We start from the raw sequence: 14,126 nt of genomic DNA, 5'->3' as shown, positions 1-14,126 counted from the left end.
AAGATCTGACCGACTCCTCTGCAGCTGTTGAACCTGCAGTTTGTGGTTTATGATAACTCATGTTGTAGAAATCTTGCAGCAATTTCTTACAACTTTGTATGTCGTCCATCCATTTTCTATAATGTATGTATTGATTCCTTAACCAGGGTCACAGGGATCTGCTGGAACCTATCCCAGCTCTCTTTGGGTGGAAGGCAGGGGTACACCCTGGACAGGTCACCAGCCCATCACAGGGCCACATAGAGACACACAAAGACAAACAACCTCACACACTCACACTCACTCCTATGGGCAATTTAGAGTCACCAATCAACCTAACACGCATGTTTTTGGACTATGGGAGGAAACCAGAGTACCTGGAGTAAACCCACACAAGCACAGGGAGAACATGCAAACTCCAAACAGAAAGGCTGGGTTGCAAACCCAGGACCTTCTGGCTGTGAGGCTAACCACTGACCCCACCCGCTTTCAAAGTCAAAAATTAAAAAATAAATGTTAAAGATTATCAAGGTTCTGCTTCATTTGCTGTGAAAGCCCATGCTTAACTGATTTTTATAATGAACCAAGGCCACTGGAGGGAAGTCACAGCGCTCCAAGGGCAGGCGGTACAGAAGGCTTCTTTCATTTGCAGCTATAATAGTTACACGGGTGATTGTCACTGATTTGTTCTGTAATGTGAAGTTGAAACTGATCTGCAACACATCCAAAAAAAAATCAAAGTGTTGTATTAATCCAGTGATCTGTAAAGCAGATCTGTTAATTTACCATAATACCTCAGCAAGTCAGCGTGTGCACCAGCTGTGTTTGAGATGGGGCTGGCATCCGGCACCTCTAAAACCATTCTTTTCGCACTGGGGTGTCACTCTTTTATGCTCTTCTGTTATATCAATACAAAATATGCTGCCTCTTAGTGGCCATCTGGAGAGGGCAGGTCTGGGCTGTGATTGTAAACTACTGGATTACAAGGGTTAGCTTCTTTCTCGATACGCAAAGCGATGATGTAATGTGTTGGCTTTGTCCAGTAGTTCCATACAAATACTGCATCACAAAAATAAAAGGTGAAATCACAGGCTCATTAAGAAAGCTTTTAACTGTGAGCTTTGAATTTCTGCTGGATTGTGCATGGTGTATACGAGCATGGCAGACAATAAGAATGCTGAAACGGTCATTCTGCTGCTTCAGTCAGATACTCTAAGTCTCTGCTCTCCCTGGTGTAATGGATTTTCCTGATCAGAGGGAAACTGGAGCAGAGAGAACCAGTTATGTTGTAAGGAGTGGAGGGCTGAAAAGCTGGAGAGGAAAGGGGGTGGGGTGGAGGGAGCTGTGGTGGTATTTTCCTGAATGCAGTCTGATCCTAAAACACAGGTGCAGCCTCCATGCAGCCTTCTTTGCCTTTGAGCATTCCCCACCCCCCTCCTCCTGACTGCAAAGTGTTTGTCCATATGATCCTCCATTAAATTCTGATTATTATGGATTTGTCTTTTTCCAACCTGTAATTTGCAAAGATGAGGCACTGCTGATGGTTATCTGGTGAGGGTGTGGATCTGACAATGGAACTGCTAGTTAGCAATCAATGCCACAAATGTCATTAGGGAGTAGGCCTAGTAGTTGAAATTATTTTTATTTTTATTATTTTTCCTGTCAAGGTGCTGGATTTGTATCCAAATCCTACAGAAACAGAAGTCAGTATTTTGAAATTAGGCCAAATATTAGGGGAATATCCTCACTTCCAGTTAGGAGAAAAGCATTAAATTCAAATTACAACAATGCTGACAATGCATATGTTTCGTTTCACTAGCTTTAACAAAAACAACTCATTTTTGGCTTGTTTTTGTTTTGTTTTTTCAGTGCAGGCTCTTATACACTCTCTAAGCGTCTGAGAGACAAACTAGTAAAAAAAAAAAAAACAAAGAGGAGGGGGTTCACAGCTGAGATTTGGGGCTCTCAGCGGCGTCACGCAGAGCCGATCATTGTCTCTCTCACACTTTCTAACTAGCCATTTCACAACATCCAGGCAGCGGATCGGGCAGTACGCAGCAGCAGCAGCAGCTTTACCCTCAGGGCTTTTTTCTCCCCGACTGCGAGCATAACTAATAACTCGGATTCAACGCGCGGATGAGAGCAATTACGGGGCTTAATCTATCATAATGTCTCCTTTCCGATCGACTGATAGTCAAATGAGTTAAGCAATGGCAGGAGAGATCTGAGTCCACCGGGTGCGAGAAGTGGCTGCTTTAAATGAACCCCAGCTAAGAAGAAAAAAGCACTTTCATCTCACTGCAGAGCAGACTTGGGAGAAGCTGATCGCTGGACACCATGTACAGATTGGCGGATTTTACACTCAGAAAGCCGCTGAGTGCGTTTGATTTCGGATTACTGTGACATACAGGACGTGTGATTTTTTTTTTTTTTTTTTTTTTAAACGGGGAGATTTTTTTTTAGGAGTCGGCTTCCTCTCGCTCCTGTTCGCTGTCCTCCGGGTTCCTGCCGGACTCCAGAGTCGCGGAGAGCCCATGCAGTCGCCAAGGTGGGCTTGTCTCGGTTGTTCGAGACCTATTCTATCAATTTTAACCAAGATTATACCAGTTTATTTTACACAGGAGTCCTTGGGATGATGCATTGATTGGCTTTCAAACTATCCTAAAATATTTGTCAACTTTCTGCAAAGGCTGAACAGATGTTTTTTTGCAATATTAACAACTTGATCCATCTGTTAGTGTCACACTAGAAAACTGTCAGACAACTGAATTTGTAAATGCAACTGATTATTAAAAAATACTGACTCACTTGATGCTGACATAGCAGCACAGTGGTTGAACGTCATATAGGCTATTTGATTTAAAATGTTGTTAACATTCATTACATCTATTTCCAACAAAAAAAAAAAAAAAATACTGATGAGGCTACTTTTCCTTGACATGAAATAAAGGATGATCTGCAAAGGAGCAGCCCAACAGGACAGATACGTGTCTGCAGGCTGCAGATTTCCACCTTTAAAGTCCTAATTGTATGACAGCTGTAATTAGACCAATAACCGAGCTGTCCATAAAGCTCAAATTTAATGACAGGTTTGCTTGTCCTCATAATGCAATGTGCGTTTGTGTCATGATCTGAGGTCTCATATCAGAGCTCATAACAAGCGCCATCTGTTGGAAAAGATGATCAGTCCGCTGTGACTGTCAAAACAGATGCACTGAAAAATGTAGGCGCTCAAAAGACATGTAACATTTTATCAGTGTATTACTTACATTAGATCATATATCAAAATGGCTGCTGTGATTTCTTTAACAACAGGTTAGACAGGTGATAGAGAAGATTTAAAGAAGCAGACCATAAAATCTGATTGGATTATACCTCTTGGATTTATGGAGATGGTTTATTGTTATGTTCTGTCACCTTTACGGCATGTGGAGTGCATGGCCTGCCTGAAGTCTCTATTTAACGTTTCCATGTAAATATGTCCTCAAATGGTTTATGATTTCAGTACATGGCCATGCAAAATCCTACAGCTAATACTCAAAAAACAATTTGTTGATCAAGCAGTCACTGATACTATTGTTCAAATCTAAAATACAAGTGATACTAAAGGCTCTATGAGAACAGGCTATTGGGAAAAAAGAGGTCCTAACCTAATTTAGACTCGACATGAACTTAATTTGATTATATTGCAGCCTTTCTGATTAGAATAAGGATTGCAGCAAATGATTATTTTTACTGTAGATTCATGAAGTCTATTTAACATCACACCAGACCTCAATCCGACACCTTAAATGATCTGGCTTTAACTGAACTAAACCCAAAAATGTTCATTTTACTGTAAATTTAAACTGAAAAAATACAAAAAAAACAATGAAGAAGCTGGAACTGAGAGGTTTGACATTTTTCCTCAATAAATTACTCTGTTTATTTAAATTTTTACTGAAACAACTGTGGACTAATTTTATATCTATCACATATAATGCCCCGGTTAAGGGAATAAGGAATAAGCAGGTATAGATAATGGAAGGATGGATGGATGGATGGATCACATATAATGCATATTTTTATACTACATTATAACTGACTGCTTAGACACTAGAATAGTCTAATTACATCTAACAGCATTGTTTTGACTAGGGAAATGCATTGTGGACTTCAAAATAACATTGTCATGCCATCTAAATGACTTAACAATTATACCATTCATTTGTCTACCAAATTTTAAAACTATGAATTAGTCAACTAGTTATCTGAATGGGCGAATAGCATGTAAAGTCTGTCTGCATGGATTAGATGAATCCTCATTGTCTACAAGCTACTGTATCCACACATATATTTTTCTTATGTGACCTATATATTGATTTTGAATTTTTTCGAACCAACAGCTGTCTAACACTTGAATTACTTACACTTAAAGAGCAGAGCCTTTACAGTGTTACTAGAACAATTTAATTCATTACTTTTCTTCTACACCCACTATGTCACTACTAAAAGCCAAAAATGTTCAGCTGCAGTCATTCATTTCAGATGTGAATGCCTGGTATATTATAGCTGGAAATCCATCTTCACAGGGCCCCCCTTGTTGAAGACATGTGTAGGCTCAGACCTCATTGTACACGCATGTATCCATCATCCATGAGAGGGACAGCAATCACAAAGACATTCACCGTTCTATGGAAAAATACTGTAAAGCCAGCCACAACCTGAGCACACAGTCATCCATCTGTTAGTGGTATGGTTTTAATGGCAGGAAAAAACACCAGTAATGTATCATTTATAAAATCAAACAACAATCAAAAGAGTATTACGTCTTTTAGAGAAGGTGATAATTGCCTGTTCTTCTGGCCAGCAGTGAAAATGCATTCAAGTATTTTAAAGCAACATTCAGAAAATACTCTTAAAGGTCCAGCAGCCTTACTTTTATTCACAGAAACAAGGATCAGCACTAAATTAAATGTAATTCAAAGACAACTACAAGCACTCGTTGCCGCCCCTTTTCACTGTAATACACTTATCATGTAAGCATGTACTTTAGGTATAATTACTTCATGTCATGCTGGGTGGTTTAAAGGCAAATGAATAGATGAATAGGTGTGCTTTCTTTTACACTCACCCTGTTATTTTGATTTGATAAATTATGTTTTGCAGTTTAAATTCCCTTGTTCCTTTAAAATCCAACCCCCTCCCCTTCACATTTCACCTGAACTAGCTGAGAGTCATTCATAGAGCTCTCAGTTAGTGATCTATTAGTGGCTGATTTATCAATCAATTGAATATCCATTGAAACGAATCAGTAATCATCATAAATGGCATATTATGATGATTACTGATTTGTTTCAATCACTTGCCCAGCAAAAAAGCCAAATACTTGCCAGTTTCATCATTTCAAATGCAAGGATTTGATGCTTTTCCTTGTCATGTATGACAATAAAAAGAATATGTAATACAATAATTAAACAAGATATTTGAATAAGCTATGTCATCGTAAGGTCTACAGAGCATGGGAGCATTTTTCTGATATTGTAGAGCTCAAACAACCAAGAAATAAGTGGCAGATTAACTAATCATGATAGTCATCATTGGTCACAGCTCTAATCATTTATATTTGTATGGCTTGTTTGAACTCTTCAGTGAAAGAGGCCTAATATTTACACTGGGTGAATGGTTCAAATGTAGAAAGGTTATCTTGTGCCTAATTCTTGTATATTTCATCCAGCATTTAGGTTGACATTTTTGGTCTGCTTAGAAACTTTGGGCTCTCTCCTACAGTATAAAACAACAGTGTGGATTTTAATAATATTTAGCTGCACAGCATGAGTTTGCACTACTAGACCTCAGCTGTTGGGCTGATGAGGTTGGCTTGTAGCCACCATTTTGGGCTGATGTAAATGCAACAAACCCTAGTAGGTTTGTGCAAAGTGTTGCTGTTATATAAAGGGGAAAAGCAGAAATATGGCATCTCTCTGAGAATAAAAGTGATGTTTGTTTAAATGCTGTTGATTATTGTCCTCTGACACACGCTCCAGTGGAGCAGACACACTGATTTCCCTCCACAGTGAAGTTACTGTGGTGAATTGTGAAGCAGCAAGTCGAGCCTTCTCACATGTCCTGCTGCGCTACCACGTTGTAGGTCGTGAAGACTCGGTCGTCGTCGAACAAGTCTGCACATTGAGATGTAACTTGAAACTTGGAGAGGGGGTTTAAGGGCTGAGCGGGCGGCAGTGATTGGTTCAGTGTGTCCGCTGTCCCACAGAGGCTGCACCTTCTCGACACTCCCTAAAGGGAAGATAGAAATCCCGGCTGCTCTCAGACGTTTGTCCTGCACTCAGTGTTAGCTAGCTAACCCTGCTGGAGCCTCGAAGAGACCACAAAAAAAAAAAAAAAAGTACAATAACTTCTTACCTGGGAGTGATGAGAGGACGAGGCCGACTTCAGAGCTCTTTTATGGACGCTTTTGTGTTTTCTAAACGAGGACTTGGCGGCTCTAACGCTTTCCCTGTGTCCTTCCTTACTCCAGTTTGACCAGGGAGAGGAGTGAAGTGCGACCCCGAGCTGGATGGATGGTTATGGGGGAAAGAGGAAGACCCTCGGCGCTTGAAGTGTGCAGAGTCCTCGCTGTGTTTCTCTCACTTCTTCCCTCCGGTGAGATCCAACTTTTACTTTTACTCTGCCCTTAGCTGGTACGTCTAAAGTTACATTAATACAAAGAGTTACCAATACTACTAACGTTACAATATAACATATTGAATAAACAAACAATAACGTAGTTAACGCCAGTGTCTCCGCACGCTACTAGTTCATGCTGAACGGAAAAGTTGCCAGGTTTGGTCCTTGTTTATTAAGCTATCCGTAATAGTTCGTTGGTGTTATAACGTTAATTCAACTAGTTAGAGTTGTATTGCATGCATAAAATGACTACAATTGTTGACATTTTAAGTGAAGTTCTCAATTTTTTTAAAATAAAGGAACTATTTATTATATTTCGCTGTACCAATAAAGTTACCCCCGATCAATGCAAAAACAGAATAAAATCTAGACAGGGCGAAGTGCTTACATGCAAACGTGTGGAAAAGTGTGAAGGTTTGGAAAATATTACAGGCTGACATTAAAACACAGAACTTGGCTGTTTCGTAGAGTTTTAACAAAAGCTTTATTTTATTTTATTTTATTAGAAAAAGAAAAAACAAACAAGGGTGTTTTTTGGAGCTGCTGCAGCCCTTTAACCGTGTTTTGTTTGGGGGATGGGACATGCCTTAATACTTTACATTAGCCCCTTGAAAGTAAGTGTTAAAACCCATACGTTATTCATAAATCAAACAAAGCATTGTATTTTGAGAGCCGGCAGTGATTGCCAGTGACTCCTAAAGCAAAAAAAGAGATCTTTCTTGAGAATTATAGTTGCCTGTCTTTCATTATATTTTTCTAAATCTCCGGTCAAAAATACATTCCATAGAAAATGCATCTCTACAGTAGCAGTGCCTTATATTAGAAATCAATTCATGTATTTAAACCGACCTAAAAGCCTTGTAATTTGTTAATGAGATGATTGCAGTAAGGCACTTTTTGCAGTAGAGACACCTCATTCAGTCACCTTGCACGTTTGCCGAACCCTTATCAGCTTTCCTCTTAAGTCACTTAACCATCAAACAACAAAGTGATAATGCACTGATAGTTGAGATCAAGATTAGTTTATTGCCATCTATCAAATTGGGTGGTAAATAGAGAGAGAGTGCGTGGGTTGGAGCGAGCTGCGGTGGAGCTTTTAGAAGGTATACTGTTTAAACTTGACTTCAAAGGCTTGATATGGCTTCAACCCATGAGACACACTGGGTGAAACTTTTCACAGCCCGTTCAAATAGAGGTTTTCTTAGCTGAAACTAATACTAATCAAACATAGTTTTGTAACTGGGCATCCTGAGAAATGTTTGAAGAACATTTGTGTAAAGAGTTGGCCGGATGTGCTGCTAATGCCAGTGACAACAATCTACCATCTAGCAGCATTTATTATCACTAAATGTGTAGATCGGGATAGCAAATGGTATTTCTACTTGTATATAAACCAAAAACACTGGGTATGATAGGGAAATATGTTTTTCTACAGCAGACAGAGTACACAACTGTACTGACATGAGCTAGTTGACTCATTTTGGAATAGTTGTTGATTATTCTTGTTTTGATGAACTTCTAAGCATATTTGTGGTTTTAACGTCATGGATAAATGCCAGTGCTAAGTCTATCTGTTGCTTTGTCTGTGGGCTGTCAGGTTTCTAAATGACACAATACATTTCTTTTGTTCAAATGGTGTCTCATTCCTCCCTGACAGTGAGTCTGCAGTGCAAGATCCTTAAGTGTAACTCAGAATTTTGGGCCTCCACCTCAAACTCTGGACCAGAGGAGGAGTTTTGCACAGCGCTGCGAACATACAACAGCTGTGTGCGCCGTACTGCACGTACCTGCAGAGGTGACCTGGCATACCACTCTGCCCAACATGGCATAGAGGATCTAATGAGCCAACACAACTGCTCCAAGGAGGGGCCAACATCCCAACCACGTGCCCGGACACCGCTTCCTCCACCACCCCCACCACTCCTGCCTGACAGCCAGGAACACTCTGATGGTCCAGAAGTGTGCCACTATGAGCGCAGTCTTCCACGCAACACATCGCCACCTAACTACACCCACTGTGGCTTTTTTGGTGACCCGCATCTCCGAACGTTTGGTGATGACTTCCAGACATGTAGGGTGGAAGGAGCCTGGCCACTCATTCACAACAAATACCTGTCTGTCCAGGTGACCAATACACCCGTAGTGCCGGGGTCTTTGGCCACTGCCACAAGCAAGGTGGGAATCCTTTCTATTCATTTTGTATGCATGTTTGTGTAGTCTATTTTGGTCAGAATCTTCTGATCAAATAGTGAAATAGTCAATTGGCTATTTGATCTCTTAGTCATTGTTGTGTGTGTATGTGTGTGTTTTTTAAATGAAAAGGGACCTTTAAAATTTTCTGGAGTCGATGGCAACATTTTTATGTCTTGTCTTGTACTACCAACGATACAAAACCTCCAAATTTTCAGGTTCTGTCATATAAGAGAGAAAATTCACACGTTCTAGAAGCCTGAATTATGAAATCTTTGACTTTGTTTTATTTAAATGATCAATAAGCTAAAAAAAAGTTAAAAGTAAAAAAATTAAATAATTTTTTTTTGGTTCCACTTTCTCAAATGCAATGTGATGTTTTGTATCATTTTATACTGAATATGTGTGGGTTTGGACTGTTGGTCAAACAAGAAAAAGCTTTTTGAAGCTATGTGGTCTTTATGAAAAAATGTCTACACTGAAAAAGTCTGTTCTGGTGTTATATGTTGTCACTGACTTAAGATATCAAAACATTTTCTATTAGGTCTTTGAATGTCAGCAGAATATTAAGCTGCTCTTTTTTTGTGTGTTTGAGTCTCTTCTTTCATGTGGTCTGAGTGTGAGAGTTGTTGTGTCAGACTGTGGACTCTGTTTAGGGTTTGGACGGGTTCCATAATGTCAGATGAAAAAGCCCAACCCAGAACAACGCAAGATCTTGATAAGCTTTATAAATGATATATTAGTATTATAACAGCAGTGCTGCATCAGATGTTAACATGAGGTTCCATTTTCACTTTTCACAGTGGACAACTCAGACTGATGTCTGCACTGAACACAGTAAAATGTGTCTGCAAAGAGCTGCAGATATTGTTTCTGCATTATGTGATATTTTCTGTAGTAACCATATCAGCAGCACATACCTTTTTATTATTATTTTGGTAAATGGTACATTGGTTAGTTTGGATGGTTGTCCCTGAAATGGCTTCTCCTAGAACTTTAGGTCAGAAACTAAGAAACAGGAGTATTGGCCCAGATTTGGGAAAGTTTTGACAGTAATGATTGTGGACCACAGTAACTTTGCAAAGTATCGTAAATGAAATATTTAGATTGAGTAATAAGTGGACATTGTCCTTAATCACATTCATATAAAGTATAATTTTCTGTAATCAGGGTTTGTTAATGCTACTCTGTTAAGCATTTGTGGATTTTTTTAAGCTTTGAAAGTAATGACATTTTTATTTTGCTGTTCTTGGACCCAAATAAGACAGCTTTTTTTAAGATCTTGATTTAGGACAAAGAGAAAACAAAGCAGCAACCAGTGCCACCTGTGCAAACAAGGCCCTTCTGGTAAAAGATCTGCATTAAGAGAGCTCTGTGTTGGTACTTTGGTCTCACTACAGCAAACAAAACTGGTTATTTCCATCTTTATTCTGATGGAGGTATAATAGAGGCATTTTTCTTTTGTTTGTTTTCATTACAAGCTTAAGAAATGAACCAAGAAAAAAACAAGTTAATGTAGATGGGAAGTGCTAGCCCAGGGTAGAGGGAATTGAGACAGAATTGTCAAGCTAATAGAGTATTCTACAGACTCCCCCTGTCCTCGGTCCCGAGCGAACAGACATCAAGAGTCCCTAGGCTGTCCTGGTATCACTGCTCTGACAATGGCTCATTGGTGTCCTGATGAAACCAAGCTTGCGGAGTCCTGACCAGTCTCACTTAATTAGCTGCAGAGTATATTGCTCTGTCCTGGCCTGACGCCACTCCCTAGAGCATAGTTCTGGGGTTCACAGGCCGGTTTTTCAGCACTATGAATGGCTCGTCTTTGTGTCTGCAAACTGAGGCCTGATTTTACATGGATGAGAGTCATGTTTTTTGAGGGCGTTTACCTTGGCCTACCCCATGTTGAGCTAGGGCTGAAATGTAACACTTAAGTGGGTTGGTGGGGTAGATGGCATATACTGTGCAAACTTGTTCTTAATGCAAAAGTGTAAGCAGCTCCCTTTTTAAATCTCAGGTTCACATTTGCTGCAGTTTACAGGAATTTTATATGTGAGCAGAAAAATGCAGCAGGCATTGTCTATACGTGCCTTTTTGAGAGCCTGCAGTGAGTCAAAATAGACGATGTGGAAAATTTTAATAGTTATCTTCTGTCTTTCATCCTACAGCTGACAATCATCTTCAAGAATTTCCAGGAATGTGTAGACCAGAAGACGTACCACGCTGAGACAGACGAACTGCCAGCTGCATTTGCAGATGGCTCCAAGAATGGAGGGGATCGGCACGGAGCAAACACTCTGCGTGTGGTAGAGAAGGTTCCTGGGCAGCATGTGGAGATTCAGGCCAGGTACATCGGAACAACCATAGTTGTCCGGCAGGTAGGTCGCTACCTGACCTTCGCTGTGCGAATGCCGGAGGAAGTTGTGAACTCTGTGGAGGAAGGTGATAACCAGGACTTGTACCTGTGTCTTCATGGCTGTCCTGTCAACCAGCGTATCGACTTCAGCAACTTCAGGGCTCGAGCAGCGGAGGCCCACAGCGTCAGCAGAACCCGGAGCGGCACTGGGACACACGGCTTTACCTACCAGTCTGCAAAGGCCAAGTGCAAAGAGCGTCTCCCAGTAGAGGATCTGTATTTTCAGTCCTGCGTGTTTGACCTCCTCTCATCTGGAGACATTAACTTCACCATGGCAGCCTACTACGCCTTTGAGGATGTAAAGATGCTCCATTCAAACAGCAAGAGATACCACATCTTTGAAAAGGATGCTTTTATGAGTAATGCAGCACAGAGGGGCAAAGATTTACTTTCTCTCTTCCTCTTCAACTTCCTCGCTGTCTTATTGTGGATTGAGTGTTGCACAGTTCTTCTATAGTCCTTTTACAACAGCATCCTCATGGTGTATCTGTCAGTGAGTGTTAGAGTACCATCGCCTTGTCATACATTGGCTCCTCTCTTCTGCTCTGGTTCTGTGACTTGACTGGTGTCATCTCAGCCCTAAGTCTCATTTAAGTTGTGTTGTCATGTCTTCAGTCTACTGACAAGGTGAGTTCACCCACCTATCATCACATGTATTTAGCTGGTTCATGGGACCGGTCTTTGAAGAGAGCAGCGGTGAGAGAGCCCAGCTACCCCAGAGCTCAGGGTATCCACCTGGGATTAAATCCCACATTCTCACCATGGCTGCGTGCCTGTGGGAAGCTGGACAAGATGATCTGTTGCAGAAAGAGGAGTTTGCTGATCCTCCCTCCCCTGATCCCCTCATTGGTGCCAAGCCAGTGAAGCTCTCTGCGGCTGATGTGGCGAAGCAAGAAGACCTGACAAGGGCTTTTGTTAACCTAAGGCCAGAAGCAGCTCTATGTTTGATTAGTTTCCAGCTTTGTAAAAGCCCGAGCCTTCTTCAGGAAGCACTCAGCCAAAAGGATGTCAGAGCAGAGTCTCCAGCTGTCTGCTGTGGAGATTAATGGGTCGTATTGTTAGGTTATAAATACGTGTGCGAAAGTGCATTTGTACAATATGTGTGCAGAATTTAGCAACTGTGGTTAATTTTGTGTATTTGTGAATGCAGGAGTTCGTACAAAGTGAGATAAGACGTGGGAGAAACCTTACCCATGTCTTTACGTTGCACCCAAAATTTTTAAAAAGACAACGAGCTCCACAGTCTGTTCAAATGAACAAGAAGCGAATCCTAAAAGGTAACTGATTTTTAAAAAAAAAAAAAAAAATCTCTGTCATCTGTACATTTTCAGCGTCATACAGCGTTTCTCCTCCATTGTTTGAGCTGACATGTTGATCAGACAGTGTTTGTCTATCAAGTCTGTAATGTGAATGTAGCTAACAAGAAAGCAAAAGAACAAACGCAGTCAAGGGCACTCAAAGCATTTACAGAATGTAGATCAACCAATATAACATGGACACCTCTTTGAGAGAATTTTGTGAATTTAAATCTTCATTGTAACAGTGATGTAGATACTGTTAGCACTAGCTGTAATGATGTCACCTCCTGTCAGTTTAGCATTTCATAGAGTACCAGTGTGCTAACCTGACTGTGGCTTAGTGAGTAAAAGATATGTACATCTGTAAGCATGATTTCATGGCCTAAATCATTGCCAAAGAATAAGCCCTTGTGCCAACATTTCCTAGCTGAATTTTCGTCTTTCAGTCTGAAGCAGTTCACATTAGGGGAGTTCTTGATTGTTTCTAACTTGTGTTTGTGGTTACAGTAACACACTGTAAAAGCAGCATGTTTCTGTTTTTGCAGTCTCACCTCTGCATTTCTTGTGTCTCGTGACAACACTCCTAATCGCATTTGAACTTTGGCTCTCAGCTGTAGTATCTGGTAATGTGTAAATCATCCCTGTAGATACTGTTACTAGTCGGGCACAATTTTACAGTCATTTATCCTTTACACTGAAGTATTTGGCAGGCCTTACTACTGCTACTTGGAATATGTATTGGTGCAGTTTGACAACGAAAAAAAAAAAATCATACAAACAAATGATTGTAATGTTGAATCTTGTGTTAATATATGTAATTTGTATTGTGAGTTTTACAGTATCTGGTCCTACATGTGTAAAGTGAGATTGTACACGTTTTGTGAGTTGAGTTTAAATTTGTATATTACCAGTTGTATTTTGAATTTGTCACTCCAGTTTTTTGTACATCAGATGTTTTGGTGAATGTGAACCTTTTTTTTAATTATTATTTGAAAAGGGATTTTTGCAAAAACACGAACACCACAGAACAAAATATTCCAAAATGCCGATTGTCATCACGTTACTGTCATGGTCAGAGATCCTAAATGCAGCTTATCTAGAAAAGGGAACATACAAAAGTGTTCTGGTGTGTTCATGTTTTTGAGTTTAAAGCACTTTATGTTTTCTTTTTCATTTAGCTCTTGTTTTGTTTGAAATTATGTGTCAGACTTATAGCTAAAAAGAATTTAAAAAAATAGCTGAATGGGAAATGCCAGAAAGATCAAACTGTGTTTGTATGTAAAGCAAATGTGGTGCCACATGCCAGCTGTTTATAATGTAAATTATTTATTGAATAAAAGAAAATGTCTTGTTAATGAGGTGCACTCTTCTCTCATTTGCTGTTACTGAGAGCATTTTTTGAAAAATTACCATGTGTTGTTTTGCCAGAATTTGTAGTGTTTGGCTGCCCCCTGCTGTAAAGTAACTGTGATGAATCTGAGCAGGTCCAGTGTGAATTAAACATCTAAGAAATGGTCCTAAACTTTGACTTAATGAGTCAAATGAGGGGTACAAATTAGGACTCAAAAGTTTTGTATAAA

At 40.1% G+C, this 14,126-nt stretch overlaps 1 protein-coding gene across 1 annotated transcript; it reads left to right on the top strand.

The window, feature by feature from the left end:
• The first annotated feature begins 2,001 nt into the window (after positions 1-2,001).
• On the top strand, positions 2,002-13,901 carry rgma (repulsive guidance molecule BMP co-receptor a). Its single transcript, XM_026310954.1, has 4 exons — positions 2,002-2,527; positions 6,497-6,621; positions 8,303-8,820; positions 11,001-13,901. The coding sequence occupies exons 1-4, from the start codon at positions 2,514-2,516 to the stop codon at positions 11,703-11,705; spliced, it is 1,362 nt and encodes a 453-aa protein (XP_026166739.1). The 5' UTR covers positions 2,002-2,513; the 3' UTR covers positions 11,706-13,901.
• Positions 13,902-14,126: the final 225 nt, after the last annotated feature.

The sequence above is a fragment of the Mastacembelus armatus genome, chromosome 6, assembly GCF_900324485.2.
Source record: "Mastacembelus armatus chromosome 6, fMasArm1.2, whole genome shotgun sequence".
NCBI lineage: Eukaryota > Metazoa > Chordata > Actinopteri > Synbranchiformes > Mastacembelidae > Mastacembelus > Mastacembelus armatus.
The sequence above is the reverse complement of the archived record's forward strand: the minus strand, read 5'-3'. Positions and strand labels throughout refer to the sequence as shown.

What these genes read in the sequence shown, in the direction of transcription:
- rgma (XM_026310954.1), top strand. An exon ending in TCTCTCACTTCTTCCCTCCG is followed by an intron (nt 6,622 to 8,302) that starts GTGAGATCCAAC and finishes CCTCCCTGACAG; the next exon opens with TGAGTCTGCAGTGCAAGATC. An exon ending in TGGCCACTGCCACAAGCAAG is followed by an intron (nt 8,821 to 11,000) that starts GTGGGAATCCTT and finishes TTCATCCTACAG; the next exon opens with CTGACAATCATCTTCAAGAA.